This window comes from Malania oleifera, chromosome 1 (genome assembly GCF_029873635.1).
Source record: "Malania oleifera isolate guangnan ecotype guangnan chromosome 1, ASM2987363v1, whole genome shotgun sequence".
Lineage (NCBI taxonomy): Eukaryota > Viridiplantae > Streptophyta > Magnoliopsida > Santalales > Ximeniaceae > Malania > Malania oleifera.
In genome coordinates this window covers 89,880,339-89,894,671 of record NC_080417.1, presented here as the reverse complement: position 1 = coordinate 89,894,671, position 14,333 = coordinate 89,880,339, and the positions used below count along the sequence as shown (strand labels likewise).

The window sequence follows — 14,333 nt, the reverse complement described above, 5'->3', positions numbered from 1 at the left end:
CGATCGACCGGGTTGCCCAGTTCGGTCAACTAGGATGAATTTGAATTGGGAAGATGGTCGACCAGTCTTAAGGTGATTTTCAGAACCTTCGAGATTTGGTTGACTGGGCCAAGTTCGATTGACCGAAGTTGAGCATTCGGTCAACCAGACCATTTTTCTACTACAAGTTCGATCGACTAGGGCATTGGGATTTCCCACGTGTCTATTCGGTCGACCAGGGCGTTGACTCTCATTTTGAGGTCAATCGACCAAAGGGTAAAACAATTGACCCTGGGGACGTTCGGTCGACCGAAGTGCTCAGAGTGTTGGGGTTTGATCGATCGAACATGTCAACTTTGTGCATTTCAGTCCTATTTTTATTATAAAGTTGTCCCTATTCACATGATAATTAAATGTAAGGTTATGGGGGACTTTTTCATGCATAATTGTAGGTCCTATAGTCAACCTAAGGCCTTTGAGAGCCGACCGAAAAAAATCCAGTGTCGGTCGACCTTCGGTCGGCTCTTAAAGGCCTTAGGTTGACTATAGGACTTACAATGAAAACTTGGCTAGAAAACCAATAATTTTAAAGCCACACAGTAGCTAATAATCTTAGTTACCATTGGTAAGAATTTTATTGCTTTCATCTTCCAAATATAAACATTTGTATAAGATGCTTCAAATTTTTGGAGAGAAGCAAGAAAATTATGCCATTTTAGAATTTTTGACTTGGACTTCCACAACAAGAACAAGTTTCTGAAAATAAATATAATGCCTCGTACAGGCAAATCAAATAAACAGCCTCATATTCCAGTATGATGTAAATAGCAGCTAATTATCACATTGAACTTTTTTAAAGAATACTTAATAAATATATTCGCTCAAACCCGACCAGTGGAAAACATTTTCTGGAGGTAACTGCTTTACAATGCTTCGAATGGTATCACGACCAGATGCAACCACCATCAATAGGCTGTATTCTTTCTTCTCTTTTTTTTAAAAAATAAAAATAAAAAAAATGGACAATTGTATTTTTTAGGAAATGGTATCATTCTTACAAGCTACAAGCATTGAAGCATGCACATAAGAGCAAAGATACATTTGTATTTATAATTAGAGGCAATGATTCAGTATTAAAAGTGTATTAATCTTGTACAAGCATTGTTCCAATTTGGGTTGCACCAGCTTCTAAAGTATCTGACACTAATGCCAAATTCACATTTCCATGTAAAAAGGCACCATTTTCTGCTCTTGTACTGAGATCAAATCCACCATTTTCAATTGATAAGCCGATAGTTTTTAAACTACCACTTTTTCAGGTAAAAGAGGCATCGAATTTTCCCATACAAGTTATTTAGAATTGCAAATCACCACAAGTTTCCTTTATGACATAGTATTGTTTTTGTCAAGACAAAACTGGAAGCTGATGGAGGCATTCATTGATGTAATGTTAACAAAAAAAAAAAAAGAGTAGCGAATGATTAGCAGTCAGTGATATTATCTAGATAACTTGCATAGTTGCAAAATAAGACCATTGATATCAATTATCAAAATAAATTATACAATGTGGACATGATAACATTGCTTAATACACAGCATGCATAGACAGAAAATAAAGACAACTTTTAACTTCACAATTAAATAATTCAGTTTAAGAACACTCGTGCCCCCATTTATTTCATTACCACGCTCAAATCCTAGCATCATAGAAAACTTACCTAGAACAGTGACAATTTTCGCCTTGGAGGAGGCTTAAATAGGGAACAGCAAAACTTTACCTCTCCCACCTCTGATTTACAGATGCCAACATTTTCTCCTCAAACATCATTGATGAAAAGCTCAAACTTTTTAAATTAGTCATTTGCTTCTTTGAGCTCATCTCTGCATTTATGATAAACTCGCATATGAATTTTGTGGTGAGGAACATGGGACATATTTGGAGAATCTGGCATTCTCTCATGAGCAACTCCATCAATAGTTAGCCTGCACATTTGAGCTGCAACAAAGTGGAAACCTATAAAAGTGCAAGTATGCAAGTCTTTCTGGCAATCCATTTTGCTTCCTTGCCAGTATAGCATAATATACTGGATAAAGCCCTTACCACGACAATGACGTAAAAACTGACAAATACTGTCAAAAAACAAAAAACAAAAATAAAAATAAAAAAAATGCCATAAATAAAATGAACTGTAATCTATCCTAACACTTGTTATGTAACAATCAAGAAAGTTAACGGTCACTACATTTTAAAAACCCTTGCTCACACTCCACTTAGACTCCCAGGACCAGGAAGGTGAGACATTCTTAAGCCATCCTCAAGGAATCATCAAATTATGAAAGCATGGTTCACCGTCCAGAAGGATGCTGTATGATCCTTCTTGTACAACTGTCATTTGGACCTCTTAGAATAAAGAAAATCAAAGAACATGCAAATAGAAATCCACACCTCAGAGGTAATTGCTCATATGTGCAAGTCTTCACATGCAGAGATTCACGAACCCTGCCATTTTTTATTTGTCTATCAGGCAATGATTTGCTGTTGTAAAATAGATCAAATATAGGATACACAGCGGAATAAAAATGCAACAAGCAAATCAATCACAACAAATAAACAAGAAATAATAAGTACAACAACTAGATTTACGTGGTTTGGCAAAGCCTACATCCACGGAAGCAATGACATAAGAATTTCACTAAGGAAATATCAAGGTACACAATACACTTCTCAAAATGATCTCTCTTATATTACAATATACTCAGACAAGTGTAAATAGACTTTCTTTCAGAGGGTCGCCCCCAAAAACCAATCAACTTAACATTCAAATTCAAATTTTAAATTTCTGTATAGCTGCCCAAAAACAAAATTGTCGACGGTTTTTCTGATTTCCTGAAATCGCCGACGGTTTGAGATACAGAGAGCATGTTTCTGAAGGTGTCTGAAATTTTAGTGATACCATTGACGGTTTCAAATAAGCCATAGAAAATCGTCGATGATTTTCTCCCAGAATGCTGCACTATGTGCTTCTCCTTGTGTAACTTAGCCATCTCAAGAAATGAGCCACCATTCACAACATTTGCCATCAAATATTCATATGATCAGACATCTAAAAACATAGATTCCAATCACAAAAGATTTAATAAATGTGAACGGTTGTCAAAAACTCAAGAAAATTAGCATAAGGGTCTAACAAGGTACAAGGATCATAACAGCAATATTCTTTAAGACTCCACAATGAGAAATACTATCAAGGATGAATTATTGACACATTTTCAGGTGCAACATGTCTAGTGGGCCTTAGAACTCTGACCCATTTACTGCATTTTGAGCTTGTTGAATTCTACTATTCTAGGATGCTTTTCAAGCCAAAAGAAAAGCTTTGCAATCTTGCTTGCTTGAAACAAAACTCTCCACATGCTCTGCCAAATTTTAGGCCGTCTTACCTTCTTCGAGAACCTCAATTTGAGCTCAATTTAAAATTCCTAAGATTATGAATAAACTTTCAAGTAATTGAATCATGTAACTCAATTTCTTATCCTAAACTTACACCCTCATCAAAAAAATAAAAGAACAAGAAGATCAATGCATCTCATTGTTTCACTGAAGAGTTAGAATAATCTTTCCCATACTCTTGGCAGTCATGTGAAGAGCCTTGTTATGTCCAGTAAACTCTAGGTACCCTTGGCAAAACTTCATCCATTCTCTAAATTCAATTAATAGTATGATTGACAAAACTTGATCAGGGCACATTAAGAAATTACAAAGGATTCAAAAAAACTACAGAACCAATGGTAAAATTTTATTCTTTGGTTGCTCTACAGAGTGCTAAAATGTATGAACATTTACTTTCAAAATATAAACATTTCAAAAAGCCGTAACGATTTGTGCATAAGAAAGCTTACAAATGAATCAGTCTACTAGAAACACACACATACAGGGAATGCAGATTTTAAAGCCTCTGAGCACAAACCAGGCCAATAATCTGATTATCATAGCTTTCCAATTGCAACTGCACATCAGATACACAGTAAATCCCTCCTATAAATATCTCATACATTCCCTGTAGGGCTTCAGGAAGTCTCATTGGTTGCATTAAGTTAAGAAAATCCTGGTTTTGAGAGTATCAAACATAATTTTCCTCCCTTTCCCTCTCCCTATTTCGAAAATCTGAGACATTTCCAGAAGACTTCCAGGTGGTTCAGGAAGCCTCATTGATCACATTTTAAAAATAAATAAATAAATGGGGGCACAGTACCATTGATTTTAAAGTTTCTGGGATAGGAAAAAGTCAAGCCATTCTGAGTCAGTATTTGGGCACGAAATGATAATCTTTTCCCATTGGAAAATGGCATTATACATAGGATTCGGCTATACTAAAATAAATTACAGAAAGCCATACCCAGGCAGAACATTTGGCGCCTTAGTGAATTCACATTCTCACTTAAAACAACTGAACAAGATGATCCCATAAAATACATGTGCATCAAGGATGGTTAGAATCTCACCTACACATTGATCAACCCATTGCCAAACTGTAATTTCTTATCTGGGGTTTAGTCTTCATCATCACAATGCTGTGTGACAATTCCAAAAAAGTTGAATTCTTGCAAATAAAATGCCCTCAAGCTATGGCGCTGTATAAAATAAAATACCACAATTCTTTGACTACAAATGGATCCAACTGCAACCCGGTATCTTTCTAAGTGCTCTCTCCTTCATTGTATCCCGTAGAAGAGAAACATCCAACCACTGATCTGCTGCAGCATAGATGTTAGATAACAACACATAGTTACTAGCATTGTGAGGTTCAAGCTCAAAAAGCCGTCCAGCAACCACCTCTGCTAACTCAATATTTCCATGTAGTTTACAAGCCCCAAGAAGTGCACCCCAAGCACCAGCATGGGGCTCTACAGGCATTGATTTTATAAGCTCATAAGCTGCTTCTAACCGTCCCGATCGGCCAAGAAGATCAACCATACATGCATAATGATCGGGAGAAGGAACTATACAGTAGTCACTGATCATGGTATCAAAGTAAAAGTACCCCTCTTCAACAAGTCCCGCATGACTACAAGCTGTCAGGACAACTGTAAAGGCCACATCATCCGGAGTCAGCCCTTCATTCAGCATTCTAGCAAAGAGGCAAACAGCCTCAGCCCCACGCCCATGCATTGACAAGCCTTGCATCATAGAACAGTATGAAATTACATCCCTTCTAGGCATTTCTTCAAATAATTTTGCCGCTCTCTCCATATTCCCACACTTTGCGTTCATGTCTACAAGGGCTGCAGCAACATGAGCTCGATGGAGATCAATTGAACTCCTATCCAAGTAAGAATCAACCCATTTAGCCAGTTCCAAGTCACCAACTTGGGAACAAGCCGACATCAAGCTCACCATTATAAATTCATCAGGCTTAACATTCCTCAAACCCATTTCAAAGAAAATCTTCACAGCTTCATTTGGCTGACCATTTCGTGCATACCCCGATATCAAAGCTGACCATGCAATAATATCTACACTGGGGGATTGCTCAAACAAAAGCCTCGCTGACGCCATGTCACCCGCCTTTGCATACCCATCAATCATCACTGTGAAAGAAACCACATTCCTTTCAGGCATCTCATCAAACAATCTCCTAGCACTCCTCAAATCCCCAAATTTCACAAACCCACCAATCATCGCATTCCAAGACACAATATTTCTTCGCGGCATTTCATCAAACAACTTCGTAGCTTCAGCAACATCACCGGCATTTACATACCCAACAATCATAGCCGTCCAAGAAACCTCATTCTTCTCATGCATCCCATCAAACAGCTTGCGCGCACACTCAATCCCTCGACACTTCCCATAAAAATCAATCAGGCTGGTCCTCACAAACACATCATCATCCAATCCGCACCTCATGGTCAGCCCATGAACGACCATGCCTTCCCTCTTCGCACACTCATTCGAACATGCTTTAATCAAAGACGGAAAAGTAAACTTATCCGGGGCAGTTTCAGACCGCTTCAAACGAACAAAGACCGTGAAAGTCGCAGCTGCGGAAGAATGATCGCATTGTCCTTTGATGAGACAGTTCCAGAGATAGAGACTGGGTTTGAGGACGCGATTGAAGACGGTGGTGGCGTACAGGAGGTTTCGAAGAGAGTTACAGAAGCAGATGAAGTGGGTGATGATGAAGTGGTCTTGCTCTAGGCCCTTGCGGACGATGCGGGAGTGCACCTGTTGGAGGTGACGGGTGGCCTTGCAGGCTCTGAGGAGGGCGAGGATAAAGGAGAGGGAGCAGGACGACGGCGCTTTGAGGAGTTTATCCGGCGAAGGAGTGCAGCGGCTAAGCAGAGTCATAGGAGGGAAGAGACGGCCTTGGCATGGCTGCCTTACCTTAATGTTCGCACCGTTGGCTGTCCGGCATGAAGAGAATGGACAAGTTAAATGATAAAATATTAGGTACACATTTGGCATGGTGATTGGTTTCACCGGAACCGTGTGTATGAGATTTTTTTTTCCAAAAAAAGTTTCTAAATTTTTTTAAAAATTTTCTTCCGTCTTTTAATCTAATTAAACATTTATGATTATTTTTTTTTCTAAAATATCACATATATAATGGATTGGTGTTCATCCTAATGTGTCGATCAACATGCGGCCTAGCACACCAATGTATCTAATAATTTCTTTGAGTAGAGGTTGTGAAAAATAAAACAACGGTGATTATAGTGTATAAAAATATTTTTGTATACATTCTAAAATAATGAGCTGGTTAGACACAGGCATTAAAAGTTCAAATATATACCGACCTCAAGAGAGATTAGTGTATTTTTTCCCTTTAATTTAGTTAGACATTTATAATTTTTTTTTTTTAACCTAAAATTCACTCTCCTTGAAAGAAAATACTTTTTGAACAAAAGAGAAGCAATAAATTAGCAGGAGAAAGAGAGCGATTTTGTTGAAATTTAATAATGAAAAAGTAGGGTGCAAGGAAGAGTATAACATCAACAAGAGATGGCGACTTCAATATGTCAATGTGGATGAACAATATTGCCAAGGACATCATGGGTTGAAGCAAATCCGAGGAAATTCCTTAGAAATTTAGGAAATATAATGTGTGAATTTATTTTGATCATTAAAGCTAAAATTAGATGTGGCAAAACGGGTCGAAACCCGATGGGTGACTCATGATCCGCCCATTTAAAATGAGTTCGGATTTATGCAAGTCAACACGTGACCCGCTTATTTATAAACGAGCTAACCCGGGTTTGGGTTGGGTCGGGTCATCCAGCAGGTGACCCGTTAATTTGGCTCCTAAACCCAATAACTAGTAACAGTGGAAGCATTAGTGGAGTGATGGGCTAGGAATTGGTCTTCGCCACGACAAGCATGAAGCTTAAGCGGCATGAGGTTCCAGCACCGAAGCAAGATGAGAACAAGCACATTGTCACCAATGCTAATAGATCTATGGTCACATTTGAGAGCAAGTTTGGTCATGACATCGAACTGAGAAAAGAGGGAAGGAATCATGGAGAGCATATCCTTCCGCTCCATAGATCGCACTAGATGCTATCCTGGAGCATCGCAAAGCCGAGAGAGGGAGAGCATATCGATGACGACAAGATTCAAGAAGAACAGGAAGAAGAGAGGTCACGTGAGCACCGGTCATGGCCGGATTGGAAAATATCGGAAGCATCCCGAAGGGTGGGGAAACGTCGTTGGCATGCACCAGCACCGAATCTTGTTTGAAAAATACCACCTTGGGTACTTCGGGAAGGTCAGCATGAGGTATGTTGACAAACTCTGGTACAAGTTCTAGTGCCCCATTGTCAACATCGACAAGCTTTGGTCCATAGTGCCCTAGGACGTCAAGGACAAGGCCTCCCCGGACAAGGCCCCTCTCATTGTCGTCTGCATAGACCTCTCTCTGTACGTCGGGTTGGCTATAGCAATGGGAAAGAACCGGATGCGGGAGGAAATTGACCTTTTGATCTGCGATCTGGAAGTGGTAGGCAAAGGGTCAATCCCCTACCTGGGAAGTGCTTGGTGTCACGAGCTAAGCTTGTTTAGGACATTATGCTTGCCTGTGACCGCTTGTCTCGTGTACTTGGGATGGGTTTCCATCATGTAAATACTAGTGTAGGGTTATTTTCTACTAGTAGTTTATTTGTATGTCAAATAAGGCAGTATAACTCCCCGGTCACTTTGATGTTTCCTAGTGCCAGGATGATAATTAGAAAAAAACCTCTTTTGGGGGAAGATGAGTGTTCATCAGTTATTGTAAAACTCACTAGCTATTATCAACGTGTTTAGCCTACTTGCCTCCTTCTCTAAACACACATTGTCAATGGAGGTGTTGTTAATGAATTGCATAACTTCAATGTTTACTGCTTGCTTTCCACTACATTCATCAGTGCTTACTATTTCCACTGCCATTTGATTGAATGTGAATGAAAGTGTTTCATGGATGAATGTTGGTAAATAATAGGCTAACTAGTTAAACAAGAGTGCTTTAGCTAGCGCCGCACGACCATTTTTACAACGGTGTGAAAATAGTCGGACTGTGACACTTGGTATCAGAGCCAAAGATTGAGTTACTACTAGAATTAAGTTACCTTCGCTATGGGATTTGAAAAGCTTTGCTAAGTGACCATGACACCAAACAATGCTAAGAGGATCAGCGTGCTGGAAGCACAAGTTGATGCAACAACCAACACTATGGCTGCGGAGGTGGCCCAGATGAGAGAACTTGTTGATGAAGTGATGAGATCACAAAAACATCAAACAAGTTTGATAGGCGACATGTCAGAAGACTTTCGCCATACAATGGAAACTTTGCAGTCGCGGATGGCTGATCTTGATGCAAAGGTGAATTTGATGGTTCTTGCTATGGGGAATTCCAACACTTTGAGAGTTAGCAAGACCGAGGTACTGAAACCCAAGACGTATGGGGCTGCCCATGATGCCAAGGAGTTAGAAAACTTCTTGTTTGATGTGGAGCAGTACTTTCGCACTATGAGGATGGCCTTAAAACAGGAAAAGGTGGATACTTCGACCATGTACCTGGTTGGTGACAGCAAACTGTGGTTGCATACCAAGTACAAAGATATTGAAAATGGAAGTTGTGTAATCGATAGTTGGGTAGACTTGAAGAGAAAGCTCAAGGCCCAATTCTTTTCCTAAGAATGTTGAGTATAATGCAAGAAGAAAGTTGAGAGATCTCAAGCATACAAGGTCAATCAGGGAATATGTGAAACAATTTTTTGCTTTGATGTTGGATATTTGGGATATGTCGGAAAAGGACAAGTTGTTCTATTTTCTAGGGGGAATGAAACCATGGGCAAGAACTAAACTTCGTAGGCAAAGGGTTCAAGACTTGTCAACTATACAAGTTGCTGCAAAACGCTTGACTGACTATGTTGGTGATGATACCACTTCGTCCAAACGGTTTGGCGGAGAGGGAAACGGTGGAAAGTCTTTCAAGAAAGGCAAACCCAAGAGTGGGGGAGCCGACTCTAAATCATCAACCTCAAAGCAAGTTTCATCGTCTCAAAGGTTCAACACACCCAATGGAAAGGGGAAAAGTAAAATTTTGTGCTACTTGTGTGGTGAATCTCACAGAGTGAGTGAGTGTCAACACAAGGGATTACTCAATGCCTTACAAGCTTCCACTTTAGGAAAAGTAGTGGAAAGTGAGGAGGAAGAGGATGATGCCCTGATGGTAGGTTCAACGTTGCTGGTGAGCGCATTGGAAAAGCAAGCAAAAGTATTGAAAGTTATATGAATAAAAGGGTTAATGTTTGTGGACTTGAGGATCAATGGGAAGAGTACCCACGCTATGGTGGATATAGGGACTACTTATAATTTTGTTTCACAGTTGGAAGCATGGAGACTCAACTTATGCTTAGAGAAGGATACACGACGCATGAAAGCAGTTAATTCTGTAACCCAACCTACTCTAGGAGTAGCCAAGCAAGTGACCGTAAAGCTTGGACAATGGGAAGGTCATATGAATTTCACAGTGGTGTCATTGGGTGATATTCCAGTCATTCTAGGAATGCAGTTCTTAAAGGGGATGAGGGCAATGCTAATGCCTTCGGCTAGTGATGAGAAGTCCCTTTCAGCCATACAACTCAATGAGAGATTGGGTGAGGGTGAGCAGACACATCTAGCCATGGTGGTGGTAGACAAAGAAGTGGGCAAAGAGCTGGAGCCTATGACCATCCAAACGGTGTTGGATGAGTACAAAGAGGTGTTGCCAGATAAGTTGCCTCACAATTTTCCTCCACAACGGACTGTGGAGCATGAGATCGAGTTGTTATCAGGAGTGAAACCACCTGTTAAAGGGTCATGCCGGATGGCACCTCCACAGATAGTAGAGTTGGGAAAACAACTTGATGAATTGGAAGCGGGATGTGTTCGCCCTTCCAAAGCACCATTGGGAGCATAGGTGTTGTTTCAGAGGAAACATGATGAACATCTACAGAAGGTGTTTGACAAGCTAAGAGGAAACAATTAGTATGTGAAGAAAGGGAAGTTCTCTTTCGCTCAGCGGAGCAACAAATTCCTTGGCCATATGGTTAAACAAGGTTGTATCCGGAGGGGTACGGAGAAGGTAAAGATGATTCAAGAATGGAAGATCCCCACGACAGTGAAGGAGTTGCGTTCCTTTCTTGGCCTTACTAGATATTGCAGGAAGTTCTTTAAGGGGTATTTGCGAAGAATGACTCCAATGATAGGATTACTATGGAGGTATTATTGGCAGCACACATGGGATGATGTAGTTGATTATACCAAAACTTGTCTCACTTGCCAACAAGACAAGGGGGAGCAGAAGAAGTATGGTACTTTCATGGCCGCACCCAAGCACTGTTTGGAAAAAAGATGACACAATTGTTCCTTGTGACTATTGTGAAACATTAGGGTGTTCACCAAGTTATTATTTTTGACTGAGACTTAATGTTCACTGACAACTTCTTTCAGGATATTCAGGTCACATATTGACATCTCTTCGAGTTCTCACCGATAGACAGATGGACAAATGAAGAGATTTAGAGAGCTACTAGATGAGTACTTGTGCCATTTTGTCAACGATAACCAAGAGAATGGCGTACAACTACTTGATGTGGCTCCGTTCTGTGGCAATGCCCAAATGAGCTCAACAACCAACATGAGCCCTTTTGAGCTTGTTAAAGGCCAGCAACCGTTGTTACCTCACACAATGGGTGAGTCGTACAGATGAAAGAGTCCTAGGGGGTACATCTTTACTGAAGAATGTAGACAGAATGCAGAGTTTGCATGAGCCTTTCTGGAGAAAGCTTCTAAGCATATGAAGAAGTGGGTAGATCAGGGGAGACGACCGCAGTTTCATGTTAGCTACCTTAAGTCGTTCAATGTCGACACCAATGACCTGAGTAGAAGTCAGTCCAACAGTGCAGAGTTGAAGACAGTGCAACCTGATAGATATGAATTTAAAGAGATCCTTGCAGACAGAAAGTTCATATCCTCAAGGAAGAAGCGGTAGAAGTTCCTAGTGAAGTGGAAATACCTTGATGACAAAGAAATTAGCTGGATTTTTGCGGAAGATATGAAGCCATTTGTGGACAAAGTTAAAGTATACCTAGCACCAAAGTCTACGAGGACGTCGACTGCATAAGTAGGGGAGAATGTCACAAGCTAAGCTTGTTCAGGGCATTATACTTGCCTGTTATTGCTTGTCTCGTGTACTTGGGATGGGTTTCCATCATATAAATACTATTGTAGGGTTATTTTCTACTAGTAATGTAACGTCCTGCTTAATTTATCATATAATAAAACATATTTTATAATAAGGTCAACCTGAACCCGTGGGTAAGGGGGACACACTTGACATTCACAGTGGAAACCTAAACAGCAATAAATATAAATCACATTCTTATAACCATAAAATACATAAGACCAGAGTCAACTAAATTCCAAAATACTGTGTTTATATACAATCTCCAAAAAATACAAAATATATACATATCTAGGAACCCATAACATAAATCTTCTATTCCTAGATCAAAACTTACCCTCCTAGCAGGGTAGTACTTACCCTCCTAGCAGGGTAGTACCACACTATCTCAATGGCGGCCTCGATCTGCCGGTCTTTATGGGTTTCCTAAAAATTATTTAAGTTCGGGGGAGAGACACTTCTCAGTAAGGGAAAATAAACTAAATACAGTTGTGTGGCAATATGAATATTTGGTGCACTCATACTTATACAATACATTTCATCTACTAGAAAACATTCATTATAACATAACTGAATAAACATATACTTTCATAACTTCTAATAAATCATATTGTACATGAAATGTCTGATATAACTGATAATATTGTAATTTACCCAAGATGTATAGCTAGCCGATGCCATGTATTATTCCCCATAACGGGTTGTGCAGCCCGAAGGCTGGACCCAACAATGGCTGGTTGACCACTGCTGAGTCAAAAATGTTTGTAAGTATGATGGGCCGGCCACACCCTGGTCCGGATTGTCAGGTGCACATCTACAACTTTACACTGAAAGCCACATCGACTATCCATCTCCCACCCCCTCTATTTGCAGGGGCAGTTAGCACAAGTCTAAACATAATAATCTAATCTGTATAGCAACGGTACCGTGCTCTTGTAACTGAACTGAACTATCATTCGAGTTCTGATAACATATAATACATGATAATATACTTATCTAACATAAATAGATTGATAGCATTTTTCTGTAATAACATACCTATATATGACCTTGCACCAATTTCTTTCATATATGCGGCCTTGCGCCAAAATCATACGTAAAACACGGCCTTGCGCCGGCTATCAATCACGGTCTTGCGTCGAACATTTCATAAATACCATTCTAAATAAATAATTCATTTATCATGTATTTTAAAACCATAATGATTTGCATTATTTCATAATCTCTGAAAACATACTTTATTCATAAAAGTGTCATATCATAATACTTCCCATGTAAAATAACATTCATGCCACACAATGTTGTATAAAACCATACATTCTATTCTAAAATCATATTTTCTGGCATTTCATACTAATATATATTTCAACATAATAGCAGTATTTTCCCAAATATGCATTTTCTCAATAATATACAAATATAGTACATGCTTTCTTGAAAATTAATTTGCTGATAAATAATAAAAATTTGCATGGAAAATAACTACTTTAGTTTACTCCCTTACCTGATACTATAAAGAAACCCCCTAAATATACCGGTCCTACACTCACAGGGTTCCTCGTTCAATACTCTGAAAATGACAACTCCCAAAACTAAATTTCGGTATTTTTCCATGAATAAAATTTCCTATAACTATGGGAAGACCAAACTCTGAATAAAAAGTCTTATCTCGACTCTGGGATGAATTTCAAACTAAGTCCACCAACAATCCACTCCAGCAAATATGCAGAGAACTTCCCCAGGAGTGTTGTGGTGGCTTCACATCGTCGAACTGGTGTAAAATCGGCCCAGAAACTTAGAGAGAAGGGAGGGAAAAAGAAGAGGAGAGAGAGAGAGAGAGAGTGTGGGTTTTGGGCTGAATGTTCTATGTAAAATTCGAGTTTAGAACTATTTATACACTAGCCTTCGTTGACGAGCCACGTCACCTCGTCGACGAGGTCAAGAAAACAACTCGTCAACGAATGTTACTCCTTGTCGACGACATTCAGAGCTGCGATATATATATCCCCTCAGTATCTTCTAGTCGATGAAGCATACCCTCGTCGATGAGCCCAAAGTGCAACGTCGTCGATGAATGCTAAGTGTTTGTCGACGAAGCCTACCGTCGCCCTTTTTTTACAATTTCCATTTCCATCTCTCCTTATTATTTAAATATCATTATTCTTCAGGTCATTACATTCTCCCCTCCTTATAAAATTTTATCCTCGAAATTTACTATTCATATTGTGATGACCCAAAAATATATATATATGATTAAAGTACAATAATAATAAAATAATAAAAATAGTCATTAAGTTAATATCAATACAGAAGTGTTTTTCTGTAAGATCCTTGATTCCATGTTTGATGCTTAAGAAAGACCTTGTCTTAGCGAGTGCTCAGAGACCATTGCGGCTCAGTCGCTCCCTGGAGGTCGGCTTGGTCAAAATGGAATTTCATAGGATAAACAGAATAGACATTGTTTGTACACGTAAATAAGTATATATACATAAAATAGTGTTTTGACAGACATAATTTGTAAAAATACATAATAAGATGATAATAATATAGGTATCATATGTGGGGCCCACAAGACTATGTGAGGTCCACATGAGTCCCGGAGCCATAAGACATTGTTTATATATGTAAATGAACATATAAAATAATGTT

General features: G+C 39.3%; 1 protein-coding gene across 1 annotated transcript; it reads right to left on the bottom strand.

The window, feature by feature from the left end:
- Positions 1–1,501: 1,501 nt before the first annotated feature.
- Positions 1,502–6,395, bottom strand: LOC131144272 (putative pentatricopeptide repeat-containing protein At5g37570). Its single transcript, XM_058092816.1, has 2 exons — positions 4,483–6,395; positions 1,502–2,479 (listed from the first exon to the last, which is right to left on the bottom strand). The coding sequence occupies exon 1, from the start codon at positions 6,326–6,328 to the stop codon at positions 4,643–4,645; it is 1,686 nt and encodes a 561-aa protein (XP_057948799.1). The 5' UTR covers positions 6,329–6,395; the 3' UTR covers positions 1,502–2,479; positions 4,483–4,642.
- Positions 6,396–14,333: the final 7,938 nt, after the last annotated feature.